Raw genomic sequence first — 23,113 nt, forward strand, 5'->3', positions numbered from 1 at the left:
TATATATATATATATATATATATATATATACCTATTAAATTAAATTCAAACGACTTTCAAAAATAAAACGGCCGACAATAATTGGATAAAGAAATAATTGTTTAGGAAAGAAAACAAATATGAAAACAAGTCTTTATTTCTAAAATCCAGAATTAAGTACACAAAAGAAATGGAATGCTGTTGCTCGTGGGTTGTTGGATTGTAGTGGATGGAGCTGTTTTCCATGGATTGTTGAAATGATATAGATGGAATGCGATTTTCCAAAGGTTTCAAGGTGTCATGGATTGAGAAGTGCCAGCCACTTATTTAAGATTATTTCCATATGCAATAATAATATGCTCTAGGTTGTTTGGACATGTACTGAAGGATAGAAAATGCACCCATATTATCTGTAGATAATAATAATAATGAAGTCGAGGAAAGAAGGGAATGGGATAAACCAGACCTAAGATGGATAGAAGTTGTACAAAAACATTTATGCAAATAATTTTGACTTATTATGTGGCACTCAACGAAGAAAAAAAAGGAGAATGAGGATTCATAAAGCCAGTCACCAATACTTGGGTTAAGAGTTATAATGATGATGATATCTTCTATAACCTTTGTGAATTTGTATTTTTTTTTTATTTTTTATTTATCTAGTGCAATTTTGGCACAGTTGAAGCATATCATATCTTCTGTCACTGTGTTTTGCATAACTTTATGTATGGTTAGATGTTGCTTTTGATATACTATACGCTGGAGACACTAGCGTTATTCACCAGAGTTTGACTGAACGGCATGAGCTGCTTCATAAGGTTGTAAAACCATTAAGGGGTCGCTTAGAAATTTTGGTGCCTAACGATGGTCTTAACTTACGTCACCCAGTTGGTAAGCTTACTGATTTTTGCTATGTTTTCATGATATTGCAGCTAGATTATTCTAAATGAGAGGCGCATTTAGTTTTAAATCAACTAGTTTCTATTCTTATCTTTTTTAAAGGGAAAGTACCACATTTCTTATGGATTTACATATCTAACAGCTAAAGTTTAATATTTACATTTATTACATCTTGGTACTATAAACCTATGTATAAGAAAGTGCATTTGACTTTTAGTGGATTAATAAAGGGGTATTTTGGATTTAATGTTAAAGAATTGAGTGTTCTGAATGTGAACATTAACATTTAGGTGTTAGATATAAGCCGGTCGATTTCAAAAAAAAAAAAGTGATGTGTGTAAATACATAAGAATTGTGTGGCATGTATGTACATTCCCGTTTTTTTAAATTAAATATATTGGAAAATGCAATTTCCATTTTTCGGGCCATGTTCCTTTAATATATAGTCTAGTTATGAATTAGAAATTGTGATCCTATTTGTGCATTCACGTATTCCCATTATTCTTAACAGGTTTGATTTACATATTCTTTGCCATCTTTTTGTTCAGACAATTTTGAGGGTTGACCTCTCGCGTTCATAATGATTTTGCAGGTCAACCATGCTGGTCTATTATTGTCAATTGTGTAGAAGAGGTTGAAAAGTTTTTTAAAGAAACTGTTGAAAACAGGTTTTTCAATTCTCCCACTAATCACATGTTTCTTATATTAATATGTAAGAAAGTAACCATGTTGCTTGTTAATTTAAGTTGTCTTTCCGTAGGCCACTGATTTTTTAACTTTTTTTTTCTACTAAAAATCCAAATCATCAATTGCATATGTTAGTTTTTGGTTCTTTGGCATCATAGTGTTTTTTTTGGGGCATTTACCTACATTTCATCCAATTCTTATGTATTTACTTATCTAGTACCGAAATTTTACTTTTAACATTTATACCACCCAAATAAAATGTCACCATTTCAACTTTTAAAAAGTGAAATTCACCTTTTTCATGCACCTTTTAATGCACAGGGAAGGTGGCATATATGTAAAAATTTGAAGCTTCGGTCTTAGATATGTAAAGTTGTCCTCAAACCCGGATGAGAAAAGTGGAGGGTTGCGTTAGGTAGTCGACAACCATCGTAAAACTTGTCGAAAAAAATCATGACATGAATCCTTTTGATCATTGTGTAAGTGCTAGGGCGTCCCCTGGAAGCGACGCGCTGTTGTTGACCTCATTTTTGTGAGGTTTGGTGCAAGGGCCGCTACACCGGCTCCCGGGTATAGTGTTAAATAAGTAAGGGTTCCCACATTGCGGGCGAATGCGGGTAAAGAAGTTAGTCTATAAAATTAATATTTGGATAAAATCTTAGAATATATGTATAATAACAAGTAAATTAATGAAATTAGTTGATATTATGGTTCATAGGAAAATAAATATCATATGTAGTCAGGAAACCAAATGGGTTGGAGAAAAGGCTAAGGAGATTGATAATTTAGGTTTCAAAGTTCGGTATAAAGGTAAGAGGCAAACTAGAAATTGTGTAGCTGTAATTATAGATAAGAGTTTGAAAGATAATATTGTAAAAATAAATAGAGTTACAGATAGAATCATTGCCCTTAAGATTATTGTTAATACTAATATTTTAAATATTATAAGTATTTATGCTCCCAATTAGGTTTAGATATAGGTTCGAAAGATAAATTTTGGAATGACTTAGAAAATTTAATACAAATGATACCTCTTGAAGAAAGAATTTGTACTGGAGGAGATTTAAATGGACATGTCGGTAGAGTGGAAGAAGACTTTAGATATATTCATGGTGGCTGCAGTTTTGGAATGATTAATGAAGAAGATAGAGTTATACTAGATTTTGATTTAGCGTATGATTTTGTTATTGCTAATAATTTATTCAACAAAAGAGATAAACATATTATTACTTATAAAAATGGATCTAATAAAACACAAATTGATTTTCTTATGAGTTCAAGAGATCGTCGAGAATGTAAAGATTGTAAGGTCATTCCTAGTGAGGATTTAAGCACTCAATATTGTTTATTAGTTCTAGATTTTAAGATGTAGAGTTGTAAAATAAAAAATACTAGAAATCATCCTCGTAGAATTAGATAAATGTACCATAAAGACAAATAAAATCATTTTTACGAGCAAAATTCAAGATTTCAAAATTTATGATGTTTATAAAGAAGCAAATTCTATGTGAGGTAAAGTAAAAAAACTATTAAACAAATGACAAAAGTTGTACTTGGAGAATCAAAAGAAAAAGTTTTTATAAATAAAAGTAGTTGGTGATGGAATAATAATGTGCAAGAAAAAATAAAGTATAAAAGTTATGTTATAAAAATTGTTTTAAATATAAAAGCTTAGAGAACTAGGAAAAATATCAAACGGCTCGTATGGAGTCTAAGAGAGTAATTTGTGACGCTAAAAATTATTTTTTTAGTGATCATTATAATAGATTAGATACTAAGGAAGGTGAAAATATATGTATAAACTGGCCAAACAAAAAGAAATGATGTACGTATAATTATAAATAAGAATTTGAAAGATAATGTAGTAAAATTTAATAGAATTTGAGATTCCCCTAAAGATTGTTGTTAATATTAAGATTTTTAATGTTATAAGTGTTTATGCTCCTCAAATACGTTTAGATATATGTTCAAAAGAAAATTTCTGGAATGACCTAAAATATTAATGCAAATGATACCTCTTGAAGAAAGGAAGAACCATATTAAATTTTTTTTTAGCGTATGATCTTATTTTTGTTAATATTTTATTTAAAAAAAGAGATGAACATATTACTATTTATAAAAATGAATCAAATAAAACACAAATTGTATATTTTTTTATGAGAAAAAGAGATCGTCGAGAGTGCAAATATTGTAGGGTCATTTCACATGAAAATTTAAGTACCTAACATCGAGTATGAGTTTTGGATTTTAAGATAAAGAGTTGTGATATAAAAAATACAAGAAAAAAATGTCATAGAATTAGATGAGGCACCTAAAAGACATGAATAAAATTATTTTTATGAGTAAATTTCAGGATTTCAAAATTTGGGATGTTCGTAAAGAAACAAATTTTATGTGAAAAAAGTAACAAGAAAAGATAAAATATAAGTGGCAACAGATGTACTTGAAGAATCAGAAAGAAAATTTTTTATAAATAAAAATAGTTAGTGGTAGAATAATAATGTGCAAAAAAAATAAAATATAAGAAGTGTTATAAAAAATAGTTTAAATATAAAAGCTTTAAAAATTGAAAAAAAAAATAGAATGTGACATGCAGGAAGTCTAAGAAAATAATTTGTGATGTTAAAAGTTATACTTTTAGTGAAATTTATAATAGATTAAATACTAAATATAATGAAAAATATATGTATAAACTAGTCAAACAAAGAGATGAAAAGTAAAGATTTAATTCAAGTCTATTAAAGATGAAAATTAAAAAGTGCTTTTATTATAGAAAGATATTAAAAATAAATAGGGAGCTATTTTGATAAAATTTTCAATAAAGTTTCTGGAAAGATGATCGGCCTTGGTGATCTTAACATCATTACTAATAATAAAACATTTTTTTTAGCGTCATATTAGTAAAAAAGAAGTTGATGAGGCTATAAAGAAAACCAAGAGCGAAAAACTAGTAGAATCTAATGATATCCTAATTAAAGTGTGAAATACTTAAGAGATTTGGGAGTTTCTCGGTTTACAAAACTCTTTAATATTATTTTTAAAAATAAAAAGATGAATGAGATGTGGAGAAAGAGTATTTTGGTCTCATTTTTAAAAATAAAGGAGATGCACAAGAGTGCACAAATTATGGAGGAATTAAGTTGATGTGTCATACTTATAAAATTTTGAGACTCCTCCAAACAATTCTCAACGTCATAACGAATAGAATTATAGGATTCTAGAAAAACGGAATAATAAGTTTAAGCATAGAAGCAAAATAAAAAATAAACTACAAAAACACACAAGAATTTTACGTGGAAAAACCCAAGAACGTGAAAAAACCACGAGGTCATGAAAATCAGATAGTTTTACAAATGACTCACATAAGTTTCTTCTCAAGACTCACACGAAAAAACTTTCAGGACGCTCCACAATCTTCCTTCTGCAATCTGACACGAACAACACACACCGAGATCTCATAAATCCTCCTCTTCAACTCTTCTCTCCTTCACAAGGAACTTGTTGAAGAACATCTGAGAAAGTCTAAAAGATAAGCCACTCAAAATTGGCTTAAAACCAGAAATTTTGCGTACCAACTCTTCGGGCGCAAAAACGCTCGAACTGGGCGCAAAAGTGTCCGTCTCTCGGGAAGCAGAATCATGTCCTGCATAGTTGGGCGCTTGGGCACCTAAGGGGAGCAAAGCGCCCCCTTCTTCGTCAAGCGCCTAAACATGGGAGCAAAGGTTTCCAAAGGAAGTGCAAAGGCACCCCCTTCAGAAATAATGCCCACATGGTATTTAAATCCTTTCTTATTTTAAATATTTTCCTAAAATTTGAAAACCTGATTATATTTTATTCTCCATTCTTATTTTCATTACCTAAAGTAATTCTAGCCTCTTTATAAATAGAGGATGATGTGCTTAGAATGAGGGGTGTTGTTTTGAATATCTTAATTCAGGTTTATCCTATATTTTTTCCCTTCGAGGGGTGTATCCGAGGGATTGAGTGGTGCTCCGACTCTGATTGTGTCACTCTCTCGAGGTGGTGATTATCCTTCCTCTACCCTTCCTCGTGCTTCCCACATCGCTCCTTATCACCTTATCTTACTACCGTCGTCCAAAACAACAAGGGATTACTGTATTCCAACAGTTTCAAGTGTCCACCCTCGCTGCTACCGCCCATAACAACAAGGATCTACTGTTTGCTGCAGTTCCAGCCTCCTCAATTGCCTTATCCTCCCTCGTCCTCGTTGCCCTCATTGTCCCAGCCCTCCAACTTCGCTTTCGCAGCACGCAACGCCTTCGCTTCACTGTTTTCCAGCAGCCCAGCAGCCCCAAACAACAATCTGCTGCTATTTGGACTGCCGCCCCAAGTTGTTCCAGTGGCTGCTCACCCTCCTGCCACCTCCTTACAACCGCAGGCCTCTTTCCTCAGCCACCAATGGCCGTTCAACAGGCTTCGTCCTCGTAGTCCCCCACAAACGTTTTTTAATATTTTTGTCGTCGTGTTTGTTTGTCGTCTATTTCTTGATTTTCTTGTATCGTGTTTGTAATATGTTTGGAATTCAGAAACAATATTTGTGTTTTTGTTGTGGTTTGGGTTACCTCCGGTATCACTTTCTTTTTCGGTTTTGTATCCAAAATTTTTTATAGTCATTCCCATGAAGGTTTATCTTCAACCAATGATGTTTATTGTAAGCATGTAAAATTGAGAAGGCCAAACCCACGCAAGCATTCTTTTGGTGCTAGCAAGGTGCATTCTTACTAGTGCTAATCAATTTTATCTTTTGTTAATTGGTAGATGGAAAACAAAACTATGCATAGTGATTTTCTCAGTTTTATTAGTTTAGTCCGTCTATTATTTTCATTTCATCAAGCTTTTTTTTGCCTCAGTTTCATATTTCTTGACTTTTATTTTGCATGTGTACGATAACTAAGTTTGGTTCAATATTGTTGCCCTTTGAATTGACCCTTTTGATCCTTAGTAGTCCTAGCATATTTGACTTAGTGTTAATAAGATCATTAAGTTAGCCGGTAAGACCGTATTTGACTTGGTGATTGAAATTAGCTCAATTAATCCCCATTGGGTCTAGTTGACTTTTACCTTATCACCATAGTTTTGTTACTTGATCTTGATAAACCATGAATTGCTTGTCCTTAGGGCTAAGGGTGAAGCTTTGTCATGTGGGTTCTAGGAGGGATTAATGTATGCAATCTTACCCGATGTTATTGGATAGGTTGTTTCCTTGAGCTGAACCTATAATCTCTGGATTACATTGGAGCACGCCTAACAATTCTGTCATCCATATTTTCTAATATTCCATTATCTATTGTAGTCTCTATGTTTTATGCTGTTGCCTTGTACAATAATAAATTTCTAAATTATTTGTTTCAGTATAAGGGTTTTTTTTTATTTGAAAAAATGTAAAATAAAAGATGATTATTTTTTCCGTTATTTGCCTTTTTATTAAGAGGAAAAACTCGTTCCAATCTGATTATTTCTTATCTTCTCAAGTTAAAGAGAAAGGGAGAATATTATGTCTAATATCTTTAATTATAAAGATAATTTTTAATTTTCTGTGTGTTTATTTATTACTTATCTAGGATTGTTCAGGTTGGGTTTCTCTAGAAGAGATTGGGTAGCTGCTACTGGAAATTTGATATACGATGTAGTTCTTGAAAACTTTGGTCCTTAGGCAGCAGTTAAAACCAAATTTTGAAGTTTTTTTTTAATAACCCGAAAAGGTTTAGCAGCTTGATGTTTTCTGTTGCCACAAAGCGTATATGACATGATTTGTCCGCCAATTTTTTAACTGAAGCGTCTAAACTTTTTTTTTTTCCCGGAATTTTATATGTGGTTTTATATCTGCTCCCTTTAGCTCCATGAAACTCTCTATTTTCAAAGACCAGTCATTTTTTTGCTGTAGGAAGTACTTAATAAATAACTTTTTTTCTTAGAAAATTCTAATTTTAGATTTACACTCCATGTGTGAAACTCTCTATTTTCAAAGACCAGTCATTTTTTGGCTGTAGGAAGTACTTAATAAATAACTTTTTTTGTTAGAAAATTCTAATTTTAGATTTACACTCCATGTGAAATCACATACTTTTCAAGGTTTAGTAGATGTCATTAGTTTGCATCAATAATCTTTGTCATTGGAGGAAATCTGAAGAACAAGAGCTCTTGTACATTTTTCAAATCTCCTTATTTTCAATTTCAGCAAATTAACAAAACCGTTTTGAACTATTTCCTTCTATTTCATATGTTTTTTCAATCATTCTACTCAGAGATGAGGGGATTGTGCTGAAAGACCTTAGTTCAAAATGGGAACCTGGTGACCGAAGTGGGAAATGGTTGAAGTTAAAGCCTGATTACATACATGCTGGTGCTGATCTTGATGTTCTTATTATAGGTTTGTATTTCCATCCTTTTTTTTAATTATATATCCTGTTATTAAGGATTTTTTTTTTTTTTTGTTTTTTGATATGCTGTTTTATTTTAGGTGGTTATTTTGGCTCTGGGCGTCACGGGGGAGAGGTTAGGTTAAATTCATGACGAGTATATGCTAGTCATTTGAATGCCAAATACTAGAAAGATCCTATCATTAACTGCACACTCTTTTATAGCTGTTTTATTTAAGATATATTCATCCAATTCATTTTTATATATAAAATTTGATTCAATATGCAGTGCATTTTTTTTTCCAAAATAACTTATGCTCATTCCTATTTACAGGTGGCTCAGTTTTTGGTTGGTCTTGCAGAGCGCTCTGATTCCACAAGTTTTCCCAAAAGGTGACTTAATTAATTTGATTTTTCAGCTTTATGGAAAAATCACAGAACTAGATAGAAGAAACTTTTTTTTATTTTTCTTATATTTGAACTTGTAATGTATTTATTGGGGCTTATAAATTTAAATACAAAGTTTATCAACTTCTTTTTCTATATTTTTTAAGCTAATTTTAATAGTACTAGCCCAAATGCAGGAGCCTACTTTTTTAATCAAGAGTAGTTAGAAAATAATATTAATTCTCAAAAATAATACAACAACAACAACAACAAACATTTATTCTACTAAGTGGGGTCAACTATATGAATCCTTTCTCTCTAATGTGTCCTACTGAGTGTCATATCTTCATTTAATTCTAATAAATTAAGATTATTTTTTATACAATATGCTCAAGTCTTTTTAGGTCTACCTCTACTTTTTTTAACATAAGTCAAATATAAAACATCTACTCTCCTAACCGGATCATCAGAAGGTTGACGTTTAATGTGACCAAATTATCTAAGATGACTCTCTAATCTAGTCTGCCACTTGAGCTACGCCAACCTTTTCAGGGATACATTCGCTTTTTATTTTGTCTCTAAGTGTCAAGCCACTCATTCCCCTAAGCATTCTCATCTCAATAACACTTTTTTTTTGAAGCCAACATTCTACGTCATAAAGCATTGCAAGTCTCACCACCATATTATAAAATTTTTCTTAAAGTCTAAGGTACTTTTCTATCACAAAATAGGTCTGACGGAGTCCTCCACTTCAATCATCTAACTTGAATTCTGCTAATAACATCCTCATCTATATCACCATCACTTTGAACAATAAACCCTAGATATCTAAAACATTCACTTCTTTTAATGATTTGATTACTCGTTATTACAACTCTGCCACTAGATCTACTACTTTTACTAAAAGTAGATTACATATATTCAATTTTAGAACTACTCAAATAAAGATCTTTAGACTCTAATGTTGACCTCGATAATTCAAGTTTTTCATTGAACACTTTCTCTAGTCTTATCCACAAGAAGGATATCATAAGCGAAAACCATACACCAAGGAACATCCTCTTGTAAATGTCCAGTGAGAGCATCCGTAACTAAAGAAAAAAATATTGGCTTAAAACCAATCTATGATGTAATTTAACTGAAATAGGAAAATACTTGGTCAGTCTTTCTTTTCTTCGAACACAAGGAACAACTCTATCATACATATATTTAATGACTTTAATATAAATCATATCAACATCTTTTTGTTTTTATTAGAAAAATGTTGCTTTATGGCTCAGAATGTTGGTGATGAGATAGATAGATAAATACATGTTTTTAAGTTGTGCTTTGCTTTGCATAAAGTGACTACTTGCCCAAAAATCATTCTACTCCCTACTTTTTTTTTTGAGCTACTTGAGATTGAGTCCATCTTAAAAGATTCCAACTATTACTTTGTATTATATGTTTTTTTGGTGAGCCTAGAGGTGCTTCACCGTGTTAGTCATCCTCCGTTACCACTTGTGTTGACCTACATGGTAACATTAATTGATCCACATGGTGATTAAGTTTGGATGAGTGGATGCTCCAAGAGTAATTTTTTATGACACGAACTGGTTTTTGGCATGTTTAATGACTTTTCAGCCCATAGCCACTTCAAGGAACATCAATGTTGATCTCCTTTGAAAAAGGCCAATTGGATCATCCAACTTTAGGATTTTCTCCAATGTTATATTGTGGAAATTAAATAGGGAGCAACAATGATACCGTAGTTAACCCAAACATCAATAGATAACAAAATATTATTACTTAAATTCAATTAGGGAAGTTACAACCACACAACTTAAAGGGAAATTACAAGAACATGACACATGGGGGTCTTGAATTGTGGCAGTAAAGTGGGAAGGAGTGAGCAGCAAGGAAAATGGTGGAGGTGTTGTCCAGAACGTTGGGGGAGCAGCGAGGGTGAAAGGGGTCGATATGGGAAAGGATGGGGAATATGAAGGATAAACACCACATGGAGTTCAAGAGATAATCGGAGCACCACAAAAATAAATATATAGTCTTAGGAAAACTAGGACTGGACCTCAATCCGATTGGGGGGGCAATTTCAAGCTTTGAAGGGCCGAACCGCTCCTCAGAAGCCTGGACTGAACTGGTTTAAGCGCGCCACGTGCAGACGCCCAGTTCAAGCGCCCTAGGCGCAAGCCCCCGCATCATCTGTCTGGTAAATTAAGATTATATCTTGAATTTAGGAGAATTTGTTGGAATTATGGCATTCGCCAGTTATTTTTTATTAGAACGATGAATATATTTATTATGTGGGGCATTTACATACATAACACACAATTTTTATGTATTTACACATCTCACACCTAAACTTTCACATTTACACCGATGGTACTAAAATCTTTAATGTCACATCAAAAATAGTACTATTATCATTTCGTTTGAAAAGTCAAATACACCTTTTCATGCATTGGTTTAAAGCTCCAAAATGCTATGTATGTAAATATGAAAGTTTAGATATGCGATATGTAAACATAAGAATTGTGTGTTACATATGTAATTTTTCCTTAATATGGCTGTGTTCTTAATGTTTTTTTTACTAGAATGATCTTTCTTTGATCTTTATTGAAATACTGCTTTACCTCCTTTTCTAATTATCATAAACTTTGCAGAATATAAGTGCACTATCACAAAAAGTTCAATGATTTATACACAACGCTAGAATTTTATTATCCCTGATATAGATAACTTTTTTTTAACTATTTTAGGTTCCTTTCCTTCTGTCGGGTGGGTACTGGTCTTACGGATGAGGATCTCGACGTTCTCATTACCAAATTGAAGCCCCACTTAAGGTACTTGCGTATGTCTTCTTATGTGTTACTGAAGAAGCTGACTGCATTTGTAAGAGCTATCAGATTCATGTATACTGACTGATAGATTTTTTCTTCACTCATTATTCATTTCTAATTTGTTTAAGGCATCTTAAAAATCTTTTGAAGGCAAAATCTTTTTGTCTACTAATCATCAGATCATATGATAAGAGATATATTCCTTAACAAATGCCTCTTCTTTCTTCAACTTGCTGTGTTTTAGTTGTGACTGATTTTTGCTATAGTGGGTCTTGCGAATTGAAAATACAGGAGGGAATGAATTTTCTAATTTTCACTTTAAGATTTGAAATTTTAGTTTAAAATATATTACTATAAGTTTTGTAGTTCTAGGTTTCATCTTTATGAATTCTACTTGCATTATGTGTGATTGCTCTACTGACTGTTATTTAAATCCCATGGGTTTATGGATAGTCTAACAGGAAGTTCAGAATCTGACCTATATTAAAAAAAATTCCATTCCAATTAACAATCCACGACTTACTATATACCATAAATCATTTCATATAACAATTGATAATGATGTATAATCATCCAAGGATGTCATCCAAAGTACAAGATAGCCGCAGAGGCCACTATCTTTTCATTTAATGTAAATGCAAGTTACAAAGTTGTAAATGCATATTTAACATCCAGATACATTACCATATGATCCTCATACAACATCATTGATATATCAAAATGAACATCACAATTCTATGTATCTAATATTTCATAGAATAACAGATCTAAACAAAAAACCATCTAAAACATATACGTCTTCCATATTTACACATACCTAACCAAAGGTACATCACGTCAATTTTATGCAAAATTTATTTATGACTCATCTACTCTATCAAAGGCTTCCTGAAAAATGATTATCAACTAATGGGCGAGTAATATCTAATTATGTAACTCAGTGGGTATGTTATAGTTCTAAATAACAACAAATACAATAGGAAAATAAGCAACATGCTTGATCGTCAATTAATATTACAAAGATCTATGCATAAACATGATATTTGGCATACTAATCATTATTATTGCATATATTGTAGAGTGATCTTAATATTTGCCATGTAAGTTGACCTTTGCTTTTAAATGTTATCATCATCATTTTGGATCATCAAATAAAATAGTATAGCTTTAGAACTTTAAGGCAAATAATTATAAATTCCATCTCGAGAGCCATAGTGATAGGCGACAGCAATCTGTTGCAAACCTAACTTACTGTTGACCAATACATCTCTTTGTCCACAAAGCAAGGTGCAATTATTACACCTCCTAATGTTTATTGCCAAAAGCTTCATAACATTCTACTGGTAGATATTATCTCTTTTTAGCACACTGAGGCATGACTTTTGCATTTACAATTTCCTATGGTGAAAAGGTTAAAGCCATAAAAACATAAGTGCGTTAGTGTTTCCATTCAGTAACGTAAGGGGACTCCATTTATCAACATGCACATGCACATATTCATGTAAACTTTTCTGTGCATTCATTATCTCTTGCAATAACTTTATTTGTAGGTGTTTTTTAATCTGAAATTGCATTTCATAAACTTTGCAATATCAAACTATTTAAAGTCATAGATATAGCAATATCATGCCATTTACAATCAAAAGCATAGTGATAGCATGGCGTTTAGAAACATGGTCATAAATTATAGAATAAATTTGGAATTCATTATCATAGCAGGGACATTTAAATGAAAGATATAGAATAAATTACATTTGAGGACATTAAAATATCACATCAGATCTGAAACATAACCATAATGGTGTCGTTACATGTAGAAAGGACGAAAATTGTAGAATTAACTGGAATACATCATCATAATAGTTGCATGATTTTTGGAAATCATAGACGCTAACTAAAAAATGAATATAGCATTTTATTTAAATTTTTAAAGGCTTGCATGCTCTACCTGTAGCAATGTTATGAATTTTATCAAAGAGTAAGGTAATTCATAGCGTAGTTTTTGTGTAATGAATATTTTGAAGAAGGAAACTTTAACAAACAAGTGTAAACTAATGCATGCTGGCTTGGACATGAGATTACCCACCTTAACAATATTAAGTGAACCAGCTCGTCAACCTCAACATCATATCATATTTGCTCGAGTCATACAACTAAGTAACTTATAAGTTTTTTTCCTACCATTTATCTACTTTTTCTCTTAAATCTGACATTTTCATTCATGCTCAAACATTACTGTTTTCATAAGCCTTATACATATTCATTATACCTTAATGACTGCTGTAACTTTGACTATGAGTTTTACAATACTAACATACATTTTTAAATGTTTACTTAAATTTCTAGTTAATCACAGTTATTTAAATCAAATAGTATTTATTTTCCTAAATTTTCACTGTAATAAAGCTAGTCATGTCATTATGCAAAATAGGTATAACTATGCTGTACATATAATTTGACCTTAGAGCATGTTCAATAATTATTTGGCATGTATTTATGAGGCATTCTAATTTGAAATCTTTTCTAACATGAATTTATATTGCATATTCTAAGCCATGAAGGCTTATATAATTTTCAATTTGTAACATTAATTTTTAAAGCTTTCTATGAAGAGATTGATAGGACCCTTTGACGTGGCGGCGTCTCCTGCATAGAGTGCGGGACACGGCAGCTGTAGGCTCCCTTGATCGGTTCAGCTTTGCATGAACCGGTTCAACCTAAGGTAGGAGGGGGCCAGTTGATCCATTCCCAGTGTGGGAATTGCTGCCTAACTAGGGGGACCCCACCCTTAGCTATCCTAGTAGTATTTATATGTTATTTTTGTGTTTATATGTTATTTTTTATGTATTAGGAAAGTTTTTTTATGGGAGATGCTAAAGGCGCCAGTCAGCTGAATCAACTGGCAATAATTCCCGCGGGAATTAATCAAGTCTAGTGGATCGAGCGGGAGTATTCACGAATTTTGTACGGGAGTGAGACTACCCCCCTCTTATTCCCTTATGTGCTCTTCTCTATATGGAAAAACTTTAATGGTTATTTTCTAGATTATTCCTGCCTCCCCGCCGCCTTCCTTTTGTGTAGGAGTTTCCTTGCTATTTGCTTCCTTTTTCTTCTCCAATGGGAGTCTATAAATTGTTGTTTTCTGGTTGTAGGATTTAGTTTTTGGTTGTTGTTGTGTTCAGATATCTCCTTTGGAGTCTTTTCTCCCTTGCTAGGACTGTATCCGACGACGGGTGGTGCTTCAGCTGTATCCCGCTCCAAGGTGGTGTTGTATCTCCCCTTACCTCCCTCCTGAACCTGTTCCCTGCATCCCCATAGGTCGTTGGCCACATCCTCTCATCCCCAGCCTCCTGGCCGCCCATCTATTGTCTCTGCCCCTGCTGTCCAGGTCCCTTCCTAGCCTGCCGCACTTCTGTCCCAGCCTTCATACCTGCTGTCCACCACTCCCGACCCTTCTCCACATCAAGCTGCCCCATTACAGCCATTAGCCCGGCCGTCCCAGCCCGGCCAACGGCTGCCAGCCCACCCCAACCCACCATTGTTGTACAGCACACCTAGTGCCCACCACACTCCTCCCTAATCTACTTCGCAGCCGTCAACCCTTCCCCATACCCATACCACATGGTCAACGCCACCACCACTCGCGGATCGTCTCTTCCGGTCCTAGCTGGAGATTAGTTTGTATTTGTATTTTCTTTCCAGTTTGTATCGTGTTGTAGCCCTAATTTTACATTAATAAAAGTTTGTTTTTGTATTTCCACTGAATCCTAACTAGTTCCAGGATCAGTTTTTGCATCAGTTTTATGTTGGGACAGCTGTCGGCATCTCCAGTTCTCCCTTTTTGGATTGTATCCAATGGCAAGTGGTGCTCTAGCTGTAACTCATTCTGAGGTGATAATTATCCTTGACTTTCCTTCATCCACAATCTTTCTTCTGCTAATGACATTGTTGTAACTTGCTGCAACCCACCTGGAAACCGTCCTGTGGCTGTTTTCCTGCATCCCTTCTGTCCCCCTATCCACCTTCTGCCTCCCCTTGCCAACTGCAATTTTAGCTTCCCCTTCCTACAACAATCCATAGCCTTTTAACCATCCCCCTGCCTCCCCCTGCCAACCGCAGCCCCACTTCCACTCTACAGCCAACAATCAACAGCCACCCCCCACCTTCCCCTTATCGCAGCCAACCACAACTCCATCTTTCCCTTTCTTTAGACATCCACAGCCTCAACCACCCTCCTATCCCAATTTACCAAACTGACCACCGCCCTTAGATACACTTAGTTGTGTTAACTTGTGTATCTTGTTGTATTTCCCTTTTAATTGTGTTTAGTTGTAATCTCATATTTTTTTTCAGTAATAAAAATTCTTTTTCTCATTGTTGTTGATTAACTCTGTTATCACCCCTTCAGTGTAAAAAATCATGAAGAGATATATGATTTTATCTTAATTTGAGTATGATGAAGCAAAGACAAACTCTATTCATGTATCCTTATCTAAAGTAACACTCATTCTAAATTTTCATAATTATAATAGTAAAAAGATAAATGATGTAGACATCATGCATAACTCTTGATTAGGTTTTGCTCGTAATCATTGATCATAATCAACCCTACATGATTAACTAGAGTGCTAATCATTTGGAATTTACTTTGCTTGAATAAAAGGAAGGAGAAATGCTTGCAATCCCGGAGATGATTCTTCATCTTGGACCTTCCCCAAGCTTCCTCCTTGTTTCAGCTTGCTTTTGGGTGGGAAGAAGAAGAAAAGAGAAATAGACTACTCTAAGGTGACAATTGACATGCTGAGCTGAGGAAGGGAGAACGTGAATTGATTTCTCATATTAAGCTAATCAATTGGATCGATGCTATGTCCATGTATTCCTCTATGATCACTAGGAAAGTGAAAGCGTGCTATTTATAGAAGCTTGTCTATGGAAACCTTAATGTTCTTCTTTCTTTTCTTGACATGTTTGTTAACTTTCTGGATTTCAATATCTAATAGATAGAATTGAATTAAACTTGTAGAAAGAGAGAAAAGAGTAAGACTTTCAGTTGGATGGGGTTTCCAACGAAGGAATTGTGGCTTTCTTAAGATTTACAGAGAAGGGTTTCTTTGGAATTTCGATTTTTGTGAAGAGCTTGAGAGAGAATGTGGAATGGAGAACGTGAATTGATTTCAATTTTTATTGGCAATAAGATATGAAACCTACAAGCATTGAAATTTCTATTTATAGACGAAGGATTATAAGATAAAATAAGATTTATTTAAAATGTAATTAACTTCTAAAAATAGATAAATCCTACCGTCCTATTTTAGGAGAAGATGGTCCTAGAAAATTGACTTCCTACTAATTAAATAAATAAAGGATAATTTATTTAATGGGATTGTAGTTAGATAAAATATATTGGCTAAATGTAATCTGGACTAGAATCTTGTCATGAATCTGTGCTTGGGTCTTGATGCTTCTTATGCCATATCAGTGTACGGTGCTTGCGACGTTCTTTTTTCTTCAGGAAAAGATTTGTCTTATGAGTATCTGTATTGTTATCTTTGAAGTTTTATATCTAGTCGGCTTTAAGTACCTGAATTCTATGTTATTTGCTTGCTTGAGTTTCTCTTATGTGACTTTTCTCGACTTGAGCTTAGTTTTGAATTTCAAAAATTTAGTTGCTGCATTTTCTTTATTTATTTGTTCCATTTTACTTTCTAAGCACTCATTTTGGAGCTAAGGATTTAATTAAATAGCATGAATGCCAATATCTCCCATTGTTTATACAGGAAGAATGAATACCCTAAAAGATCGCCGCCTTTTTATGAAGTAACGAATAATTCAAAAGAGAGACCAGATGTTTGGGTTGAGAGCCCTGATAAGTTAGTATTTTATTCTCATTGTTCATTGCATTTCTGTGATGTGCACCTTTTACATTATTTTCTTTATATGCAGGTCAGTTATTCTCTCTATTACTAGTGATATCAGAACAATAAAATCCGAGGTACTTGACAAAAAGAATTTGTTGTCAATTTTCAAATCTATTTTTTATAGATCTTTTTTTTCTGAGTTTCTTATGTCTTAAATATCTTATCTATTGTGAATGGAATTCCATTTGCCTAGGTTTTTGCTGCACCCTACAGTTTGAGGTTTCCACGCATACAACGTGTGAGATATGACAAGCAGTGGCATGAGTGCCTCGATGTTGAATGTAAGAAATTGGTAAAGCTGAAAAAAAAAATCTGATCTTTTATGTAGATGAAATAAATCTATTTGGGTAGAAGTATCAGTGAATGCGCAAGTGTACTTTTTTTGATGCAATGTTTGTGCTGCCATGTAATAGCAAATGCCACTGTAATATAATAATTCATTTTTGTCATTCTTTTGTTGAAATGATACGTGCTTGTCGTATTATTATTTTTTTTATTATTATCTTTTTCCTTTTCATCTATGCTATTTTAATGTAAGTGTTGCTGCTGCTGTTTTAAGGTAATATGCAAAAGAAATGACCGCACACAAGACTTCCATATTGAGTTCATCGATCCAACTGGATTATCTTTCGATAATCATTAAACTAGAGGAATTTTATGTTTGAGTCTAACTTGCTCGAAATTGATTTGCTAGTGAGCTTAAGCTGTGAGCTTGAACTCAATCTTGAGCTGATTCGGCTCATTGACTCACGAGCCAAGTTGGGTAGAGTATATATCTATACCTCAATCCCTTTCTCTCTAATCTAGTAATCTCTATTAGAGGTTAATCTCAAGCTTCCAACCAACCAAATTCTTTATTAAGTTGTTGGCTTTATCAATCTTTTTGCAATGGCTCTCACCGCTACTTCCTGTGAAATTGAGCTCGAGCTCGGGATAAATGGACAAGTGGAGCTTGAGCTTATTTTCAAACCTGAACTCAATCTAAAGTTCGAGTTTGAGCCGAGTTTTTGACGGACAAGCTGAGTTCGAGTTAATCGTGACTCGAGCTTAGCTTTACACCCCTAATTTTATTTGTGGTGGTGTTATATAGTATTTGTAAGAGAAGATTCTATATTTACCACTTTTATAAAGGTTCTTGAGATTATTTCAGTGGAGAATTTTATGATCGCCAGGTATTTGATGAGAATAATAAAACCCCGTTTCAAATCTTGAAAATATATAGTGTGTTCTAGGGAGACGTAGCCTATTGCAGTTTAAAGTTATTTTCTTTTTCGTGCACTAATTTCAGTATATAGGCCATTGTTATGTAGATGTTACCAGCATGTGGTCTTCTTATAGATAAACTTGTGCAATTAAAGTGATGAATAGAGGCCGTGTGGTTAAGTCAAAAGATTATACATGAGCTATTATTACGACGTCACTGCATCAAATTTTCATATACCAAACCCAACTGAGATAGGTTCATTGCTTTACATCCATAATTGAGCATTTATCATCATAGAACTTATTTTACTGATATTTGCATAGAACTTTCTTTATTAATTAATCGCGCATTGTAGCCAATTATCAGAGTATCAAATATCATAGGAAATATATTGGAATACATTACAGCATAAAGAAACTGCATTGAGATGTTAAATATAGATTATATATGCACAATAATATCAGGCTAAAATCAGTAGTTGAGGAAGGGTTGAAGTGTATGATAGAAGGATTTTTAAGAACATTTCAAGTTTGGAGTGCTTTCTTCCAACTGTTTGTGTGGGCTTCATTAGTATGCTTTACAATTCAATATTGTCTACAGCTAAATTTACTGTTAATTCTGTTTTATCTTTGAATGAATTGTCTCCATGTTGGCTTTTGACTCACCAAATTTTTTTCACTCTTCATCACAAATTCTCATAACATACTTGTTGTGTTTTCTTTGTTGACCACTACTTTGATGGAAGTGTTATCATTCACTGCCCTCTTATTCCAATATGACAACACCAAGCACCCTTATCCTTTCTTTAGTTTGAACCGTTACTTTTATCTTAGGTTTATATTTTTGAACTAGAAAGTATCAAAATAGTCCCCTCACTCTTTACGAGGTGTCATTTTCATCCCAAATTTTATAAAAGTTTAAATATAGCCCTCGTTTTTTTTAATATAGATTTAAATAATCGTCAATAAGGACTATTTTGGCCCACATTAAAACAATCAATGGACTAATCTATCATTTTTATAAACTTTGAGACTAAAATGACTCAATGCAAATAGCCGTGAGACTATTTTGGCACTTTGCATTTTTGAACATATGCATTATATATAAAACTTCAAAATGACTACGAACTTATAATTTATAACATATGAGTTTCTTTCTATTGAATTTAAATCTTTTTATTATTATATATCATCATATACATGGTGTATATTACTTCATCAATATATTTTTATAAATCTCATTATACCTTGTAATTAGATTAGGACTTTTTCTGTTTCAGCATTTAGGGATTTGGTGCAGTCAAGCAATGGCACTACACAACGGAGAGTAAATCAAGGAGCTTTGCAACAACTTAATGGAAAGCCCAAAAGGATAGCAAGGAAAGGAGAAAAAAGAAGCATTTCTGTCATCACACCCCACTCCATCCAGGCTGATGTCTCTGCTGTAAAGAAGACGTTGATATTTGCAAATATGATGTTTTGTATCCTTGTGATCTTATTTTGCCTTCTATTTGTTTAAGAGTAAAGTGCTAAAATAGTCCCCGTGCTATTTTAATGCAAGCTAAAATAGTCCTCACTAGCTATTATTTCAAATCATATTAAAAGTATCTGAGGACTAAATGTACATTTTTATAAATTATGGGTCTAAAATGACCACCTATGAAAAGTCTGGGATCATTTTGATACCCTTCTCATTTTTTTTACCATTATATGCGAAAACATGATTGCTTCAGCTCGTATTTTCTTTCTAGCTTTATTCCATGTTGTCCTATTGTTATTTTTTGTATCTGTTCCTTAGCTAGTATAGATTTCGTGAATGTTCCCTCATCTTCTTCAGTAGATTATTTCCACAGACTAGTAATTGAGAATGCAGGAAAATTTTCTATGAATCTTAATGATACAGTAACTCATTGCATCGCAGCTGAGAAAAAAGGTACTTGATTGTCATCCTTACAATGTCCAAACTATTAATGGAGTGTTCATAATTCCCAGGCTTTTCTTACCCTCCATTTTGCACCCTAAACTTTTGAAGACTCCGGCTTTTTTTCTCTCTATTCTTTGATAGGCTGATAAACCAGATTAGAGAATTAGAAAGCCTTGGATCAAAAAGAGCACAACCTAAATATTTGGGGAACTAATTTGATTATTTTTTTCTTTTAAATTTCTATTAATGTCCTGCTAATTGCAAAACCTACACAACTCACAGGCATTAAATATCAAGCAGCCATACGTCATGGGGATATCATCCATTATTCTTGGTTTTTGGACTGTTGCAATCAAAAGAAACTTGTGCATTTACAACCCAAGTTGGTTTTAAATTGAATTTTTCCGCCTTTTTTTTTTACTTTCAGTTAATTGAGACCTTAGAATAATTTTATTTTCGTCTACTATGGAGGTACTTTTTGTTTTTTGCTGATTCTTCCAAGAAGAAGTACCAAGAGGAGATTGATGCATTCTCTGATTATTATTACTGGGATGTTGACATTGAAGATATAAAACAGGTAAACTTCTATAGCATACTGTCAGATCTTATTTAATTTCATGAGACTATTTAATTCCATTAGACCATTTAATGTCAGTTTAATAAAAATTGGTGTAACTAAAAGATGAATATGGTCCAAGAGAACAGGAAAGGTAGAGGGATGGAGTTGAGGAGATGGACTAGATTGCCTCAAAAGGAGGTGACACGGGACTCACCTGAGGCTCGATCGGTTTAGCAAGGGAGTCACAAGGAACTAGCCAGCCCTTTTTTCTAGTTAGGGTTGCGACTCAAGCGAAGGGGTTTTAGTTTTTCTCTCTGATTTTAGATTTTTGTCCAGCTTGTCGTCGCCGGTTGTTTTCCCTTCTAAAGCTATATCTGAGGGCTAGGTGGTGCTCCGTGTCATGACCCAACTTGAGGCTTTGAATTAACTAAAATGAGAACAGACAGTCGAACAATTTGAATTAAATTTTGTATATTCACGTACAATTTAATAGAGGAAAAAACTACTAATCAATTTATATTAAAGCAGTATAATTAGATTTATCTCGTTACAGGTTATTTACATCTTCTATACACATTTTCTCTTCTATTGTTCATCTTTTAATCAATTAAATTAACCTGAAAAGTTATCTTAAAATAAATTTGAGCTAAACAAACTAGTGAATACTCATACTCCTGAACTATAATAATACAATGGAAAAAGAAAGCAATATGCATGTCAGTTAAAACTTTTTAACAAATTAATATAAATATTTGACATGTTATTCAATGAATCTTAGTATATCAATATCATTCTATATCTATATAACCATTATAGGAGCACCGTCTAAAATTTTGTACCACTTAAGGTACTCTAATATCAATATCATTTTTCATTTACATGCACAGATATATTAATGTTTTCCCACTAGTACCATCAATGGGTGATTTCATCAATTAGTCATGCACATACAATTAATCTATGCAAATTTTATCATTCATAATTTCATATCACTCATGTAGTACTATAATGCATTAAATATTTCACAATATGAGTTTATAAACATTCACATCTAAATGACTGATAAAATTTAATAATAGTAAAATTAATTGCATTAATCAAGCATAAATAATAGCCCATAAAACTGGTTTATAAGAGTACCCACCTTGATAATGATTAGTCTTTTATTTGAATTCTCTTGACGTCGAGCCTTATAAAAATTGAAAGCTTAACATGATATTAATGTTGTCAGAAATTTTATTTATTTATTTATATTATTTTAGTTGGCTAAGTATAAAATTTTATTTATGTAACCCCACTTAAATTTTCTATTATATATATATATAAACAAATATTTTTTATTCCAACGAATGTCGTCGTCTCGCCGCTCTGCTAGGTTCCGCCTCATGGCGAACCCTAGCGTTTCGATTGTCATTGCTACTCCAATCTCCATGCGTTGGCGTCGTCGATTGCGGCGAAGAAGACGTGAGCTGCGTCGTCTTCCACGCGTCGCAGCACCATCATCTGCGTCACCTAGAGATTTGTTTACACAAGCCTTCCACCAGCATTGTCGACCTCTCGCTAGAGTTCGCGGCTGCCTGTGTCTGCGTCTGTCTGTGTCGATCGACAGCTTGCTGAAGAAATGGATTCAAGACATTCCTACGCAGCTGCGCTCGTGAGTGATAACCACGTCTCCGCCCCTTTTTCGAATATGTTTCCGCAATGATACCACGACAATTTTGTTCTTGGCATTGTAATCGGATTTCTCAAAAAAGCTTCCCGTAAAAACGGGAACCTGCAATCTTTCTCACTGAGGCAGAGATCTCCACCCTAGCTGTGCCCTGCCGACTGTTCTTAGTAGGTAAGTTTCTTTATGGAAACTCTAAACTCTAATTCGAAAGGACTTTGAGCAAATGAAGCTGAATGGAGGTTGGAAAATCGGTAAATTGGATGGTCGCCACATTCTTATTCAATTATCAAATGACGAAGACTACATCTATTTATTTGCGAGAAGAGTTCTTCGAATAGAAAACCAGGTGATGAAGGTTTTAAAATGGATGGTGGATTTTGATCCTTGTACTAAATCTCCTACCATTCCTGTTTGGCTGCGCTTCTCAGGTTTGAAGATCCACCGTTTTGATCAATAGTTTCTCTTCGCTTTAACGATAGTATACGGTAAACCCCTCAAAGCTGACATGCCTACAGTGAATCTGACTCGGCCTTTAGAAGCCAAAATTTTGATAGAAAATGATATTACTTCATCTTTTCCGGGAGAAATATGGATTGACACACAACATCAGAGATTTTGGCAGCAAGCATAACTTGAACAGATACCACTTTATTGTACTCACTGTCGTATG

The 23,113-nt window shown here is 33.5% G+C and overlaps 1 protein-coding gene across 1 annotated transcript in view; it reads left to right on the forward strand.

Moving 5' to 3' along the window:
* Positions 1 to 23,113, forward strand: part of LOC110033959 (DNA ligase 4) — a gene marked incomplete at its 5' end in the record, with an annotated part of 58,025 nt that overhangs the window by 20,986 nt on the left and 13,926 nt on the right. Inside the window, 13 exon segments of the mRNA XM_020738141.1 lie at positions 715 to 870; positions 1,472 to 1,547; positions 7,833 to 7,957; positions 8,048 to 8,082; positions 8,281 to 8,339; positions 11,090 to 11,173; positions 16,948 to 17,040; positions 17,114 to 17,162; positions 17,282 to 17,369; positions 19,572 to 19,772; positions 20,099 to 20,224; positions 20,498 to 20,597; positions 20,687 to 20,792. Coding sequence (XP_020593800.1) covers positions 715 to 870; positions 1,472 to 1,547; positions 7,833 to 7,957; positions 8,048 to 8,082; positions 8,281 to 8,339; positions 11,090 to 11,173; positions 16,948 to 17,040; positions 17,114 to 17,162; positions 17,282 to 17,369; positions 19,572 to 19,772; positions 20,099 to 20,224; positions 20,498 to 20,597; positions 20,687 to 20,792 — 1,298 coding nt within the window.

Source organism: Phalaenopsis equestris, unplaced genomic scaffold (genome assembly GCF_001263595.1).
Source record: "Phalaenopsis equestris unplaced genomic scaffold, ASM126359v1 Scaffold001312, whole genome shotgun sequence".
Taxonomy (NCBI): Eukaryota; Viridiplantae; Streptophyta; class Magnoliopsida; order Asparagales; family Orchidaceae; genus Phalaenopsis; species Phalaenopsis equestris.